A 17,308-nucleotide genomic window follows, 5' to 3' on the forward strand; every position below is an offset into this window, starting at 1 on the left:
TCCCCCATCTGACTATGACCACACACTCTCAAAGCCCAAAGGTGTCAATGCCCTTACCCTAAAACTTGGTTCTAACCTTCAAAGAGATTAATGTGGCTCATTCCCCCATCCCCAGAAATACATGATTCACTGTGCTGGAACTGGGGATTTAGTCTGATCAAAGACCAATTGTGCCTTAGGGTCTATTAAACCAAATAATTTTTTTGAAAGGACAAGGAAAACACATTCAAAATAATACTTGACATCTGTCTCTCTGTTGTATAATAATGATCAGTAATTAAAGTAGGAAGTGCTATGAAATTTTAGATGGAAAGCTTGTCAAATTTAAAGTATTATTGGTCATATAAATATACATGTGTAATTACAGAATATTGGGCTTTTTTTCTTCTCTCCCAGGCACATTGCTCATCTGCTGTTGGAGCCATGGGTCCTGGGAATATTGGACCACCAAAAATAGAAACTGTCACAGGTAATAAAGCATTTACTTAATAAAGTATATAGATCAATATAATTACTATAATCTTTTCTTTGGGAGTAAAATTATAGGGCGAGTAATACTAACATTAACACATTAAAGGTGAATTCAAATGGTTGAGGAAATCATGAACAGCCATTTACATATAAAGATGCTGCTTTTACTCTAATGTTGCAGTAAGTAATTTTTCTAGTAATGGAAATTAATTTGCCTTGAATTATTCACATTTTTTGGCATATTTCCTGAGAGAGAAGACCAAGAAAATCATGTATGGTTAAATAACTTTTTTATTACTTAGGGTCTAGTTACCAAGGTGCTTAGCTTCTTCACTATCTACCCTGCTATATTCTGGCAATTTCACAGAATTAATTCATTAATTCAGTAAATATTGAAAGCCTATTATATATCAGGCAATATGATCATCCCTGAGACTATGATGAAAATCAAAATAAAGGTGGTTTCTGTCCCCTTTGAGCTTATAGTTTTTGCAGACCACACCAAAATAAAAAATTATGAAATTTTATCTTATATTGAAATGCTTATAAATTAAAGCCCATGTGATGACTTATATAGTCACACATCCAGTAAACAAGAGCAAATATTTTGGGGGGTGTTTTCCCAGCATTTTGGCTTATACATTTTCACAGAGTCGAACATTTTACACATCTTTAAAAATATAGAAGGCTCCAGTTCCATCAGTCATCATGGTCACAATTAACAGAGGGTAGGCAGAGAAAGGAAGTGAAGTTCCTTCATCAACTTAGCTAACTGTAAAAGGTTTTATCTGGAAAAATGTTTAAAGTAATGGCTAAAAAGAGGTCTGGGGGTCGTTTAAAAATTTCAGTTATTGCTCTACATACTCAGGAGTCTATTTGCCTTATTCAAGAGACATTCACTGCATGGAAGACTAGTTCAAATTTGGATGTATCTCTGTGCTGCCTGTATTTCTGATAATGTAGATCTAATAAACTCTAAATTCTGAGAACAATGAGTCATATATAAAATGTTACATATAAATCTGTAATTAGACTTTACAAAACCCATACTAGGTAGAAGCAGATAATTTTGAAAGAATTGACAGAACTGAAAACCTTCCAGCCGGGTGCGTCTCTGGGGATGCTTAAAAAGACTTAAAATAATGTTCTGTACCTAATGTGGGTCTCCATTTGCTGTCCCAATAGTCAAACAATTGTAAGCTGGATTTTTACATCCCTAATCTACTTTTAAACATTTAAAGATAACATGTAGAAATCCAGGCACATGTTCAGTCCACATAAAAGACAAGTGAGAGATTTTCTTTAAAGCTCACATCTACATGAGGAAAATACTGGATTAAAAAATGATCATTGTATCTACTGTTTTCAGTTTCTTTAACTGATAGTATTTTTTAAGAATTATGTCCTGCTTGCATGGAAAAGGTATCAAAGACTTTCCATATAGTAAAACACAATGCAAGACAAGACACTTCTACCCAAACCATATTGATTCTATGTTTGATTTGTTATTTTATATAGATATTTTATATGTGATCCTATGTGTGTTTCTGAAAATATGTGTATTTCTTTACATATATGTGTTATATATAATATATACTTTATATGTGATGTTATTTTACATATTAAATATTTATATATGTTATATATGTGTGTGTGTGTATATATGCACATATACATATAGAGAGAGAGTGAGAGAGAGAGATTGGAAAGACATACACCAGAATGCTATCATTGGTAATCTCCAGGTAGTTAGATTGTAGATTATTTTATTTCTTCTTTTTGTTTATATGTCTTTTCCAAATTTTCTACAATTATTACTGCAATTCTACAATGTATTGCTTGTGTATTGATTGAAAATTTTCAAGTCAGTTGTTACTAATTTAGTTTGTTTTGACCAAAAAGCAAGCCAGTGGTTACAGATAGAAATGCTTTACTTCAGTGATCCCAAATTGAGTGTGAGGAAGAACAGGAGCAATTCTGAGGGGGGAAACAGGCAACAGGTTCAGCTTGATCTTCCCTTTCTTCACAGCCAACCTTAAAACCGATGATGAAAATAACAAGGACATCTGGAACCCAGGAGAAGTTCCAGAGGGGGAAGAGCACGATGACATATGGGATGTTAGAGAACTACCCGAGTAAGTCAGATGACGCCAGGAATGTTTAGAGGGTTAAGTTAGGTGTGTCCTCTGATACTATTCTATTTTTGACAAGATTCATAAATTTACTTCTTCCACATAAAAAATTAAACTAAAGTGACACACAGAAGGCATGTGTAATTGATGATTTTTTCCCTTGTAGAGCAGAAACAAATAATAAAACCTAACACCTTCCTTTCAGTTATTATCTAACAGGAAATGAAAAATACTGTCATTTCCATTATAAATTTATATTTAATGTCAGGTGTATTATGTAGAATTAACAGTGGGAAAAAACTTACCATTAAATTACAAGCATTCATACAAACTAAATTATTATAACATGTTTATGTGTCAAATATCTGCCTTTAATTACTTAATGTTCCCCAATTTCAGTAGAAAGCTGTTTCCACTCCAATTATCAATTATTACCTGGACTTGTTACTATTTTAGCCTTATGTTTAGTATATTTTGCAAGCAGGATTGAAGCCTTGCTTTGTAGCTTTCTCAATAGGAATTATAAATATCAAATTTTAAATTATTATCATAAAAAACCTTTCATTCTGATAAAATAAATCACTCATACTTCTAAGAATGTAAAGTATGTTTACATATATAGTTGAAATTAATGGTTAACTACACTAAGCTTTAATATGTGTATTTTAAAATAAAATCTTGATTGAATATCTAGAATAGCATATATTTAAAGCTATTCTTTAACATATATACATTGTTATGTATATTAAATATATATTAAATTTAGATTTAATATAAACATAATTTCAGCATTCAAATATAAAGGCAATATTTACTTAACTATGTACTTTATAAATTCTTGAAGAGTTCTGTGGCAAGTGATCCGACAGTTTTTCTAATTCTGACTGTGAAACTGTGTCCAATGCTTTAAAAAAATCCATGCTTCTGCCTTCTACATCAGTTCTGAAAATAGAATCAATCAGTGGGAGACTGCGGATAATTAACTGGAAAAAAGTATCCAGCTTTCAAATAAACAATGTCAAAAAACCATAAAATTCATTAAAAAAATAAAAGGGGATTTTAAAACATTTCTGTCTGCATCTTAAGAATGAAGAGAGTAATCTTAGGTTATGTTTATACAATGCCCCACATCCATATGAAAGGTAAGAATTAAGTCACTCATTTGTCATATTGTATAATGAATGTCAAATATCCATATGTGGCAAGCTCCAAATTTGAGTAAATTTTCATTTTTCATCCTGATGTTTGATGTTCTGTAGAAAGAACATCTACAAAAGCTTTAAACAATTAAGAACTCCAGGGTATGAAGAAAATTGCTTTTATAAGACTTTTTAAATCTTTATTTTATGCAAATACATTTTAAAATGTTGCAATGGGTAAGGAATGTGAATAGGCTGTCCACAAAAGAATCACAAGTGGCCAAATAAAAAATAATAAGGGCCTGAGCTAAGTCACTGATCTCGAGGAGAAGTATGAGGGTCTTTATCCAAGAGAGTTTTCAAGGAAGATTTGGCATTTGATTAGATATAATGAATGAGAGGAAAGTATCAATGATGTCGAGGTTACCAGCTTGGGTGACTGGGTGAATAATGAAGCCATTAACTGCAGTTGGGAACATAAGCCACAGGAAGCAGTGAGTTTGGTTTTGGAAGTGTGGGCCACGAGGTGCCTTTGGGATATCCAGGCAAACGTATATAGTAGGCAGTTGGAAAATCGCATCTGGAGATGAGGCAAAGAACAGCATCTAGAGCAAATCCATTTGGGAGTCATGGGATTATGGACCAATACTTTTCGGTTTTGTTTTAACCTGGCTTCACCTTTGTTAATACCTGGTAGATGCTATAGTGTATTGAGAAAAAAGTGGCCAATATCTAATAGCTACTTATTGTCAGTCCTGTTCAAACTCAAAAGAAATCCCTTTTTCATTCCTGGGTATTCCTGTTTGCAAGTGGTCAGAAGTTCAATGTAGTCTTTCAGTCTTCCTATCCAGAGATTTGCTATTTCTTCATTAGGGTGGAATTAAATAGAAAGGATCATTTGTAAATGTTTGCTTACTTCATTCCACCCAAAAAGACAGGGTACATTATGGCTGGGTGCTTCTATAAACCATTCTATCCTTAGGGGCCCACATTTGGGAGCAAGGAAAGATTTGTGAATTATCATGGGTGAGGAGAAATACCAGGGGTTTTTCATTGAACTGAGAATTCTGTCAGACTAGATTCTAAACACTGTAACTGTGCTAACTGCATTACCAGTATTTCTATATGCAGAATCTTACTGGTGAAAAAGACCATAGATATCATTTAGTTCAAACCTACACCCTCCCATACATTGTGCAGATATGGAAGCCAAGACACCATGAGTCTGTGACTTGACCAAGGTCACACAGTCAGTGATAAAAACAGTACTAAACTTGGATTTTCTAACTCTATTCTGTGGCTTAAATTCAGCAGAGGAGAGTTATTCATCAAACAAACCCTGGGTTATGAGCCCACTATTCTTCTGAGTCACTGTTTTTCAGAAAAGGACCTTCCTTTTTTTTCTGCTTTTAATCTTATTAGAATCTTATTAGAAGTTCCCCCAATCCATTTTATTTGTATAGCTCAAAATAGGTATACTTTATTCTTAGAAAAGAAGTATAAACAATATAATTACAGTATTAGGTATTTTTGACTGAATTCCTATTCCTTTGTGTTCTGCTACATGCCTGAAAAACTGCCAGTAGTTTATTTATTTGGCCCTTTTATTTTTTGTAATAGCATGTCCCCATAAATTCCTAGTTTTCTGCTCTGTGACAAGAAAATGCTTTTTCATTTCAATCTATCACTGACTTTCTTTTCTTTCAGGTTTGAGATTATATTCAAACAGCAGGTGGGAACTGAGAATGTATACCTCGGATTTTCGAGAAAGGACTCTTCAACAGCATGTTGTGACGAGCTAGTGGTAAGCCTCTCTCTTCTTCCCCATTTCATATGACCATTACAACTAAATTAACTGACATTTGCTATATAATATATCATATAGGCAATGCTGTAAACTCTTCAAAAAATAGTAGTTGCTGTGTTTCAGATACTAAGGGAATAATGGGATAAGCAATTTAAACTTGGTAAACATGTAAAAACAAACTAAGTTTACACACGTGGATAAGATTTACAAATAAACATAATAGAATCACATGACATAATACACTATTTCTGGTCTTATCAAAACTGCCCAGTCCAATTGTACTAAATTTTCTTTCACCCTAGTTCTGTCCCATGCATGTCATCTGATTGGCTATTAACTTCTGATCAGTTGGCAGGCAATCAGAATGAAATATTTCCTTTCCTGCATCTGTCTCATCTCATATTTATATTTCTTTTAATGACTCAGCTTACATTGGGGGATTTAAAAGGGGATATTTTTCTTAATTTTGGGTCTGAACTTCTGACTTAAAACTCTAAAAAGACATCTAAAATGTTACTTGGTTCCCTCATCTGAATGACACTACAGCATGTTGGAGAGCATTCTTTGCCAAGTCACTGTGCATAATAACGATAGCAACACCAGTGATAACAATGAAACCACCTTACTTTTGCTTATTTGAGCCTCATAATGATCTTATTGAAAAGTCTGAGCCTACCCAAGAATGTAGAATGCATCTCATTTTGGCAACATACAACAGTACAGTTGTATGTTGAGAATTTATTTTTTGAGGTCAAGGTCCATGCATCTATTTTATCCCCTCCCTGTCTTACAATACTCTACAGTTTAGAGCTCTGAGCTGCGCATAGGAGATGCTTAATGTTTTTTCCTTAAGCACATGATAAATGGAGTCTGTCTTCTGTGTGAACTTCAGGTTTTCTCTTATTAGCAAAACTAAGATACTCAATTAATCAAATAACATAATGGGAATAGTGACTTTAAGTACCGCAGGAGATTTTTGAGACTCTAATGAGTTAAAGTTTCAAGTGATCTTGAAATAATTAGCTCCCAAGGTTTTACCAGTGATATTCAAACTCCTCTCTCCTAAATTACTGTAAAAATATGTTTCTGATACCTAGTGTTGAGGATTGCTCTAAACTCTGGAGAAATTCAGGTCCTAAATAAACAAAACTGTGAGCCTTTCCATTTCCCTCATGCAGATTGCTACTCATCTTAATAAAAAAGGTATCTTGAATAAAGAATCTTGAAAACTAAATCATACCTCAGAGTAGGAAGATAGAATTCATCTAAAACTCAGCAAGTATATACAGGAGACTTAATTCCTCCCTCTAATAAATTTATAATTGATTGGGGAGACAGAACTAACATAAATGAGCTCATTTTATTATTAACAATTAAACTCAGTGTTGACAATTTTAAGTCTACCAAGAGTTCAGAGAGTTTGGATAAGGCATGGACACCACTGAATGGCAGCAGCAAATGAAGTATTTTTCAGTGCTTTGGCACTTTACCTCATGTATACTGCTATTTTTCTTCATATATTCAATCTTTAAATATTTAGTGAGTACTATTGTGTACCAGGTACTGTCCTAAGTACTAGGGATACAGAGATAAATAAGAAACAGTTAACTACCCTCAAGGAATTTGCAATAAAGGAGATGAACACCTAAGAAATCATTGCAGTTCAGTATAGTCAGTGCATATTTAGAGGCATATACCAGGTACATAGTGACATAAAGCAGAAAGGGATCAATGCTGGTTGGACAGGATTTCTCCAGTTGACAACATTCCAAGAAAGGCATTCCAAGCAGAGGTAAGGGTGGAAAAGTACCCAGGCATGAACTAACATGGCTTATTTGGAAAATAAAGAGTAATTGTTGGCCCTGGTATACTTGTAAACTGACTCTCAAAAAAGAAAAAAAAGCCCTGATTTGTAGCTTGAATTTTATCCTGTAGGCATATTAATGATGACATCCATTATCACTGCATAACCCCTCTGGTAAAATTCTAACTAAACACGTTGTTGACCCCATATCAAGTATTTTTTGCTTAAATTTAGAAGCTTATTATTTCTGTTGATAATATGGCATTTTCTCAAATCTAAGACATCATCAAACTGTAGATGTGCCATTTTATAACAAAGGAAAAATAGGAGTACAACTGCATTAAACGTATGCATTGATTGTGAGATGCATTCCCATATCAGAAACATTAAAATAGGGGAAACGTGGCATCTTAGAATTAGCTAAATGATGTTATTTGGGCACTGGACCTGGTCTGTAAGTAATAATCCAACCCAGAGACTTAAAGAAAAATACCTCTGCATACTAGAAGCACAAACAATTAGCTTAAGTGTAAAGAGTGATTTGGAGTTTAAAAATCCACAAAGACCACCCTTTCCTTCATCCTCCCCAGACTCCAAATAAGAAAGCAACATTTATTAGTCCTCAATCAAAGTGGTTTTCCTAAACATAATTCTGAGTTAGGAATATATATGTCTTTGGCAAACCTTCTATTCTTTCCTAACCACAACCTGAAGAGCTCCATTATTCAAATTCTCTGCCTGCTGCTCTACTCCTGAGTTGGCAGCTACTGAGCTTCCCTTGCCTTCATCTATATTTGGCATTTTATTTTTTTAATAAAAATTATGTATATTTAAAGTGTACAACATGATGACTTGATATGCATATATCTAGTGAAATGATTACTACTATCAAGCTCATTAACATATCATCTGCACATAATTAGCATTTGTGTGTGTGTGTGGTGAGAGCACATGAAATCTACTCTTAGAAAATTCCTAGTACTCAATAGAGTATTATTAACTAGAGTCATCATGCTGTATATTAATTTTAAAAGGAGAACTAAGCCAGTGGTTTGCAGGTTTGCTGTGTTTCGTTTTTAGCTGCCAACCCTTTTCTTCAAGCAAAATTTTATGAGCAAGGCTAACATATAAAACACATAAGTAGCACTGCCTTGGTTAAAAGGGTACTACCACCCATGCATGAGGCAGCTCCTAGGAGAAGAGGCTCCTTGGAACGCAGTTTAAAAGATGCTGATCTAGCTTTTCCTTCTTATATGACAGTTGAAAAAATAAGGTCAAGCTTACAAGGCATCAAATACTATATAAATTAATGAAAGAATAATAAGAGAGCTAGACGCTTTGCCTCTTAAGTGACATGTATATGTTTTTCTTTAAACCTCATGAGTAGAGTGCCCTGTCTTGTTTTGTTTTGTTTTATTTTCTCTTTCATCCTCTATACTCTCCATCCCTCCTCACAAGGTTCCCACTATAATGGGTTTGATATATCCTCGACCATATATCCTTAAATACATATTTATCATTGTTTACTATGATTTTTAAAATTCAACAAATACTGAGCACTTACTATAGGCCAGATACTTGATATATATATAGTGTTAAACAAAATAGATAAGCTTCTCCTTTCAAAGAGCTTACTATCAAGATATGAAGCCACCCATAAGCAACAGCACAGACTTTTATAGATCCATCCAAAAGGGAAACAATGAGCCCAAATGGATACAGTGTATTACATACATAGACAGCAAAGACAAGATCATCATGGTATCAGCTCCTGGTGTCCCTTTGCCCCATAGGATGACACTGAACTAAAGAGACTAGATGACAGACGACATGAGCAGTGGGACACTCTTGCTGAAGACCAGCTCCAGACTGCTATTGTGTAGTCTGCATCTATACCCAAGGGGAGGGAGGCAGAAAGTTCTATGCCTTACTGGAACCAGGGAAAAGGATGAGAAACTGCCTCATGGCAACTTCCCTCAAGATAGGGGGCCTCCCACAAGGCAGAAAGACAGATAATTAACAGCCTTGAGGCAGCTTCTCACAAGACTGCCTCTCCTCCTGTGTTCTAGGAGGATCACCAGATGTTCTGCCAAGACCTGGGGCAGATTGCAACTGAGCCTTTCCTATGTGGTCTATGTGGATAGAGCAAAGTCACCAGAGTGACATAGTGGAACCCTTTCTCTACATTTACAGTCTATGAATAAAAGTTTTTATCCTGATTGTTTTCACTCAACATGATATAATAATAATAGCAAATAGTTTATATAATGCTTACTATGTGCCAGGCATTTCTCAAAGACCTTGGCACTTAGTGACTCATTAATCCTCACACCAACCCCATGAAATAAGTGCTATTATCCCCATTTTACAAATGAGGTTCCTGAAGCACAAAGAAGTTAAGTAACTTGCTTAAGGTCACACATTTAAACCTGGCCGAATGACAGGTTAAACCCAGGCAATTTGAATTTGATAGAAGTAGGTGCAAAGTGATAAGGGCACAATGAGGAGGAAGTCCAAGCCAACTTCTCAACAGTTGGCATTTGACCTGGACATTTGAAGGACATAATAGTATGTCAGGGAAGGAAAGCTGTCTGAGTGGAGTGAACAGCATAAACAAAGGCATAGTGCGATGAAAGTACATGATGTGTTTTGAGAGCTGTTTGTGATGTTCTTGTAGCCCCAGAATGCACTGGCATGGAATAATAACAGAATAGGCAACTTAGAGCTAGCTGTAAAAGCCCTTGAATGTCATACCATATGCTATGGACTGAATTGTTTCCCCCCTAAATTCATATGTTGAAGCCCTAACCCCCAGTGTGATGGTATTTGGAGATGGAGCCTTTGGGAGGTAATTAGGTACAGATGAGTTCACAAGGTGGGGCCCTCATGATAATATTAGTGCCTTATACCAAGCGACACCAGAGAGCTTGTTGTGCTTGCTCTCTCTCCCAGCCATGTGTGTGCTCAGCAAGAAGAGAGCCATCTACAAGCCAGGAAGAGAACTCTCAACAGAAACCGACCACGCTGGTATATCTGGCATACTCAGAATTCCAGTCTATAGCATTTTGTTATGGCAGCCAGAGCAGACTAAGACACTATGAAATTGGAACTTTATTTTGTAGGCATCAGAGTCATTAACTGTTTTAAAGCAGGTGAGTTAAATGCTTAAATGAGTATTTCAGACCAACTCCAGTGGCAGATTGTGATGGAGAATTTGGTGGAGATTCTGGTAGGAGGCAAATGTGAGTTTGGGAGACTGGTGGTAGGAAAACCACTTGAAAGACAATTGCACCTGTTCAGGTGAGAGAAGAGCCTGGACTATGGTAGTGAGGATAGAAAAGAATGCCTTCAGTAGACATTTTGGAGGTAGTGCTGATAGGATTTAGAAAGTCATCAAGTGTGATATGTAAAGGAGAAACGGAGTCAGATTTCTAGTTTGGGTGACAAGGTGAGTGTGACTAGGTGATGGCTTTAATCAAGATATGGGAATGTGAAGTGGTTTACCTCTGGTGGTAGTCTTAGAGATGGGTTTTATTTCTTTTTGCTCATCTGAATATTCCTTTTTTACAATTACCATCTATTACTTTTGGAATAAGAGTAAACAAAGGGTGGCTGAGTGTGTGTTGTGGGGATCAGATATAGTATGCAAAAAAAAGAAGTCAAAGTTCTAGAGGGAAAAATATTCAGTTTTTGCTATATTGAGTTTGAAGTGCCTGTAGGAAATCTCATTGTAAGTGTCAAATCTATGTGGAACTCAAAGACAGAGTGGAGATGTTGATTTTCAGAGTTGGTGTTTGCTCTCTGGAGGGATTAGAATATACTACCACAGAGTGCTGGCTTTGCATCAGGCTTGGACTGAAGTAGTACTTCATTTTGTGTAGCATATGTATGTTTAGAGAGGGGAGGGTGTTGAGATGGATATACTCGGAAACTCTCAGAAATGGGACTAAATGGGGACAGAAACAGTAGCCCTTGGGATGGGTCAACAACCAGAGACAGGTCAGACAAAGGCATTGTAAATTCTCACTCCAATTCCAGGCTAGGTATTGAAAACCAAGAGGAATCACATCAGTGAAGTGAGGTTGGGATTGTGGCAGGCTTTAGATATAAGAACAATGATGATGGCAGAAGCCAAAAAGAATAAAGGTAACAAAGAATGGGAATCTGCCTACTCTGATAACAGGGCTGACTGAAGCCCTGTTTGGGTGTGAGTTGGGGAGTGTGGGAAAAAGAACTTCATGTCTCAAAACTATGTAGGGAGATTGCCTGGCTTTCCCACTGGACTAGTATTTGTGGCAGAAAGGGGGAGGATGCAGTGGGGAAGTAGGTCAGTGTATTCCCATTTTTACCCATAGGTACTGAACAGCAGACTATGTCTAAAATCCAAAAATGAATAGGGCTAGGGTTATTGATTTTCTGCAAAATGACCCATTGTTTGTTCTAGGAGAAGGGGTAAGCAGCCTGCAGGTAACTTGATATTCTTTTTTGAGCTGGAATGCATACTTAATATTTTGGTGATCTTTCTTTAATAGACCTGTATTGATAAGGGGACAGTCTGATGTGAGGGTAGAAAACAAGCCATTAAGCCTGTTTTTTTTTTCATTGCCACTAGGATATGAGCCTTACTTCATCTCTAAGTCTCACCGAGAATGAGGTGAGAGTCAGGGATGGGATAGGAGTCAGTCAGCATCTGGCAGACACAACTATGAGTCACATGTTTATCACACATATTTATCACAGAAAGGGCTATCAATCACTCTGAGCAGTGTCTGCCATTCCTCTGAGAATTTACTTGTTTCTTGAATGATCTGCTTCTCAAATGTTGATTTTTCTCTTAAGGTTAAAAAAGTCATTTTAATTTACTTTTAATGAATAAATAGATTTGACTGCTTGATAAAGGAATGGATTCTCTCTCCAGATAGACAACTTTTTTTGGTAGACTTTCTGATTATGCTAACTTTATTTCATTGGTTATATATCAGATTGTGTGTCAGGGAGAAGGATATTTGAGCTATAATACAATTCCTTATTATCAGCTCCAGGCAGCACAGTAAACCTCCAATTAAATTTTTTTTTCAATTAAATTTCTAATAGCTGTCTCAGTAATATACATACATTTATAGTTAATGTCATAACATTCTTTCATAAAGATGGTAGGGGAATGAAAGAAGCTAATCTAATTGTATAGACAATGTATTTCTGATTATGAAAGTTATATATATTTAAAATTTTGAATTAGTAAAGTTGAAAATAAAAGTCCCCCATAATGACAGTGATAGATAGATAGAGAAAGAGAGAGAGAGGGAGATAGAGAGAGAGAGAGAGATTGAAAAGGTAGAGGAGAAAGAGTTTGAATGGGCTTAAGGTCATTGTTGAAACAAGGGTGGAAAATGTCTTATACATACTACTTGGTAATAAAAAATCAGTAAGTTTACAACACTTCGATGATGTCAAAATATCTGAATCATGTGGTCTGGAATTCTTGAACCAGACCTGGCAGAAACTTCTGAATCCATGCAAGCAGATTCACAGATTGACCCTAGAAAAGGCCAGTATTTAATGGATAGATAAAGAAAGAGGAACTGAGAAGGATATTCAGAGATGGGGGATAATAATGTCTGCTGCTATAGAGGAGTACAGAAGGATTAGAGTTCAGAAAACTTTTAGATTCATTAAGTCTTTGGTGATGCTTAGAATAGAACAGCTTCAGTAGTGTGAAAGGAGCCAGAATCAGATTGAAGAAAGCTGAAAAGTGAACAGGAAGTGAGGAAGAGAAGGCAGCAAATAGATTGTTCTTTGAGGAAGTTTAGCAGTGAAGGGGTAGAGGGGAGACAGAGGAGATGATTTAGACAGAGGAGGGGAGATTTAGGGATTTTCTTTCTTAGGATAGGAGGCCTAAGAATTCTTTTTCCTTGGACAAGATCCATTCATTTACTTACATAGTATTTATTGAGTGCCTTCTGTGTATCACTAGAGCTAATGAATAAATAGTAAAAAAGTAGTCATGGTATTTACTTTAATGACCCCACTCTCCTGATTTTCCTCTAAAATCACTGGGCATTCCTCATCTCCTTTGGTCCCAAATCAGTGGCTCTTACTCTCCTGTCTGAAGTTCTTTAGATCTCTGAAAAAGACTTATGTCTTTTCTTCTCTATTCTCTTTCCATCTAGCACCTGGCTTTAAGTACCATTTATCTCTCCAGTCTTTACCTCACCCATGAGCTTCAGATTCATAAAACCAACTCCTTACTTGATATCTCCAAGGTGTTTAATGGGCAACTCAAATCTAGTATGTCTAAAATGGAACTCTTGTCTTCCCCAAACCTCTTTCTCATTGGTCTTTCTCATCTCAGGAAATGACAACAACATTCACCCAAAAGCATAAGCTAAAAACCTAAATCATCCCTCATTCCTCTTTCCTTTACACCGCATACGCAGTCCATCAGCAAGTCTTATTGGCTCTATTTTCAAAATACAGTCTAAATCCATCTAATTTTCATTACTACCACAAAAACCATCATCTCTTACCTGGACCATTATGATTCCCTCCTGACTCATCTTTCTTGTTTCCTTGCAGCCTTGACACAGTTTCCAGAGTGATCCTTTTTAAAAAGTAAATCAGATCACACCACTTCTTTACTCACAACCCTCAACAGCTTTCTATAGCACTTAGAACAAAATCCAAACTCCTTATCTTGACCTATAAGGCTCTATATGATCTAACCCTTATCTACTTTTTCAGTTTCACCTGATGCCACATTTTCTTTCATGTTCTTTATGTTCTAGCCACCCTGGCCTTCTTTCTGATCCTTCAATATGTCCACTTACTTCCTGATTCCTTACTGTTCATTCCACCTGGAATGTTCTTCCCTCAGATAATGATAATTTTACATCCTGTTTCTTTCTTGTTTAGTTGCATCAGTTAGTATCCCCAGAACTACATTACTTAACAGTGGCAAATATTGGTCATTCTTATTTCTTACTTTAATTAGGATGTTTCTAGTGTTACCTCATTCAGCTATGCATTCATATACTGACTTTTGGGTTATATATTAGGGAACTAATCCATTCTGATTTTATTTAGAGTTCTAAGCAAGAATGGATGATGAATTTGATCAAATGCCCTTTTAACATTTGTGGAGATCATATGATATTTTTAGTTTTGATCTTTTGGTAAATTATATTAAATTTCTTAATATTGGCCTATTTTTGCTTTCATTCTTTTATTAATTCACTCAACAAATTTTTATTGAGTGCCTATGATGTACCAGATACTGTTTCAAGCACTGAAGATATCATAGTCAACAAAACACAGATATTACCACCTTCACAGAGCATACCATCTAGTGGGAGAAATAACAATATAAATGCATATACTTTACATTGGAAGGTGATAAATGATTTGAAGGGGAAAAGAGCAAGGGGAAATAATAGGGAGTACTAGGATTGGTAATGGCTACAATTTTAAATAGTGTGGTCAGGGAAGGCTTCATTGAGAAGGCAATATCTGTGCAAAGATTTGAAGGAGATGCGGAGGAGAGGCCACAATGATAGAAAGGTTATCTAAGTGGATATTTAAGTCACCAAGATTTAAGATAGAAGTTAATGTTAGAAATACCAATAGAGAACAAAGAACTATTCTTAGAGAAATTGGGGTAGGAGTGTACCCCAGGAATTGGTAGATGATTGCAATAAGGAGGGTAATTGGTGACATAGTGTGAAGACATAAGATTTATTTTAAAAAGCTGGAGGAAAGGAGCAGGCTCAGTGATATAAAAGGGATGGGATATATAAGAAGAAACAGGTACAAGCAAGAAGACTATAATGGAAGCAGTTTCATCAAGAGAGATCCAGATTTAATTAGACTAAGAAGTTGAAGAGAATATTCAAAGAGGCTTGTGAGATAAAGGATGATTCACTGTATGTTCCAGAGGACTTAATGGAAGGGTTTTGTGAGTTGGTGAAGGGTAGGAAATGGAAACATAATAGGAGATATGAAAACCCAGATGATAATTATTAGGTGATAAGGAAGGACTTGGGAGTCTAAGGTTTCTCATGTTGATTGGCAAATAGATATAAAAGTATAATGAATTGAGTGTTGGTAGTCTCAAGACAGCTAGTGGTGGTGAGGCTGTGAGTGTTTGGGGGTGAGCCTGGGTGCCCACAGAAGTATGGAGGCCTCTAGTTGAGTCTTCTTACTCTAGAATGAGCTAAGCTTACTCTTGACTTCTGTGAGAGGGGAAGAGTCATGCTTCTATGATCTTATAAAACAAGCAAGGCAGTATAATCCTGGAATGTTTCAAAATGGTAACACTGTAGAAAATGTATCCATTAGTTTAAAAAGATATTAGCTTTGTGCCCTAGTTTTGAAGAACACATAGCTCTGTATTTTTATTCTTCAGAGATAAATATTTATGTAACTTCAAAGTGGGGGTCTATCACCTTTATATTTTTTTCATTTTCCTAAACATTATTAGTATTCATGAGATATTTAATAAAATACTTAGTATGGCTGCAATGGAAAAAATAGCTCACATGTGTTTCCATAGTTAAACAATGGGAAATTAAATCACTGAAGCAATTCACAATGAGACCTACCCCAACTTTTTCTGTTAATCAAAATTTCTCAATATTAAGTTTCCAATGGAAACTCAAATAGTCTTAACTTCTTTGCTAAGAATTAAATATATTGGGGGTGACTGCTGTATTTCTGTCAAATAAAAATATTTTTCCAATACCTAGAACTCATAAATAAGGGTATCTTCCAAAGTGTCAGCCCAAACCCTTTTGTATGTCTTAAGCTTCACCAGAATTTCAGTAAATAGTGTAGACTGGCCAAGTTACATATGTTTTATTTATTCTTTTGTTCTGGTAGTCAGGAAGTGACAGTTCAAGAGAAAACCTAAAATAGATGATCTCCATTGAACACTTGCTGTTGGCCTCATTTCAATTTTCAAGCATCTTATATGATCATTGACACCTATCCAAGGATCTAGGGAACCTGCATTAATCACTTACAGATTATGGGAATACTATTTATTTAGGAACCATCGTGTCATATAAATCTATCATAAGGACCAGAAAGGAAAGAGGAAAGTTAAAACTCAAAATGATAATCCTACATTAATGATCCCCCCAAAGCTTTTGGTATACTGAGCCAGCCCTCTTACAACACACAGGAAAATAAATGAAGGACCATGAAAACAATTTGTAAGCAATTTGACCTACCTTCACCTCCAAGAAGGCTCCAAGTGAATTCCCAAAGAGACTAAGCAAGTAGTTTTGACTGCTTGCTTGAAGACAAACTGAAAGTTGGAAGACAGGATTTCACAAACCATAAGTTAGTGGAGTTTTTTCCTGCTACTTTTCAGAGATTTGAACTGAAGTAGTGATGGGTAGTGTTGTAGCCAGCCTAAAAGATGGCTCCCAGTGATTCTCACCTCTTGATAATTCTTCCCTTTGTGTAGTCCCTTCTCACATTGAATAAGGCTGACCAATAGGATATTACAGAAATGAAGGTATAGAGTTTCTGAGGCTATGTTAAAAAAAGAAAAACATTGCTTTTGCCTTCCTCTTTTGGATCATTCAGTCTGGGGAGAAGATAGCTGTTGCATCATAGGAATACTCAAGCAGCCCTAAGCCCTACAGAGAAGTTCATGTGGTGCAGAAATGAGGCCTCTTGCCAGCAGCTGTGTGAATGAGCCATCTTGGATGCAGATCCACTAGTCCCAATAAAACCTTCAGATGGCACAGTTTCAGCCAATATCTTGACTACAACCTCAGTTTAGACCGTAAGCCAAAACTACCCAAATCCCTAACCCATAGAAAATGTGTGAGATAACACATATTTATTGTTTTGAGCTCTAAATTGGGGGAGGGGAGTGTAATTGGTTTTGGTTATACAACAATAGATAACTAATAAGCAACAAAACCAGAATTCAAACCCAAGATCGACT

The 17,308-nt window shown here is 35.9% G+C and overlaps 1 protein-coding gene across 3 annotated transcripts in view; it reads left to right on the plus strand.

The window, feature by feature from the left end:
* DNAAF6 (dynein axonemal assembly factor 6) overlaps positions 1-17,308 on the plus strand; it is a 44,818-nt gene that overhangs the window by 12,106 nt on the left and 15,404 nt on the right. For all 3 annotated transcript variants that reach the window (XM_073227627.1, XM_073227628.1, XM_073227630.1), the window contains exons 3-5: positions 397-469; positions 2,501-2,606; positions 5,450-5,546. In XM_073227627.1, coding sequence (XP_073083728.1) covers positions 397-469; positions 2,501-2,606; positions 5,450-5,546 — 276 coding nt within the window. The remainder of the gene's footprint in view (positions 1-396; positions 470-2,500; positions 2,607-5,449; positions 5,547-17,308) is intronic.

This window comes from Manis javanica, chromosome X, assembly GCF_040802235.1.
Source record: "Manis javanica isolate MJ-LG chromosome X, MJ_LKY, whole genome shotgun sequence".
Taxonomy (NCBI): Eukaryota; Metazoa; Chordata; class Mammalia; order Pholidota; family Manidae; genus Manis; species Manis javanica.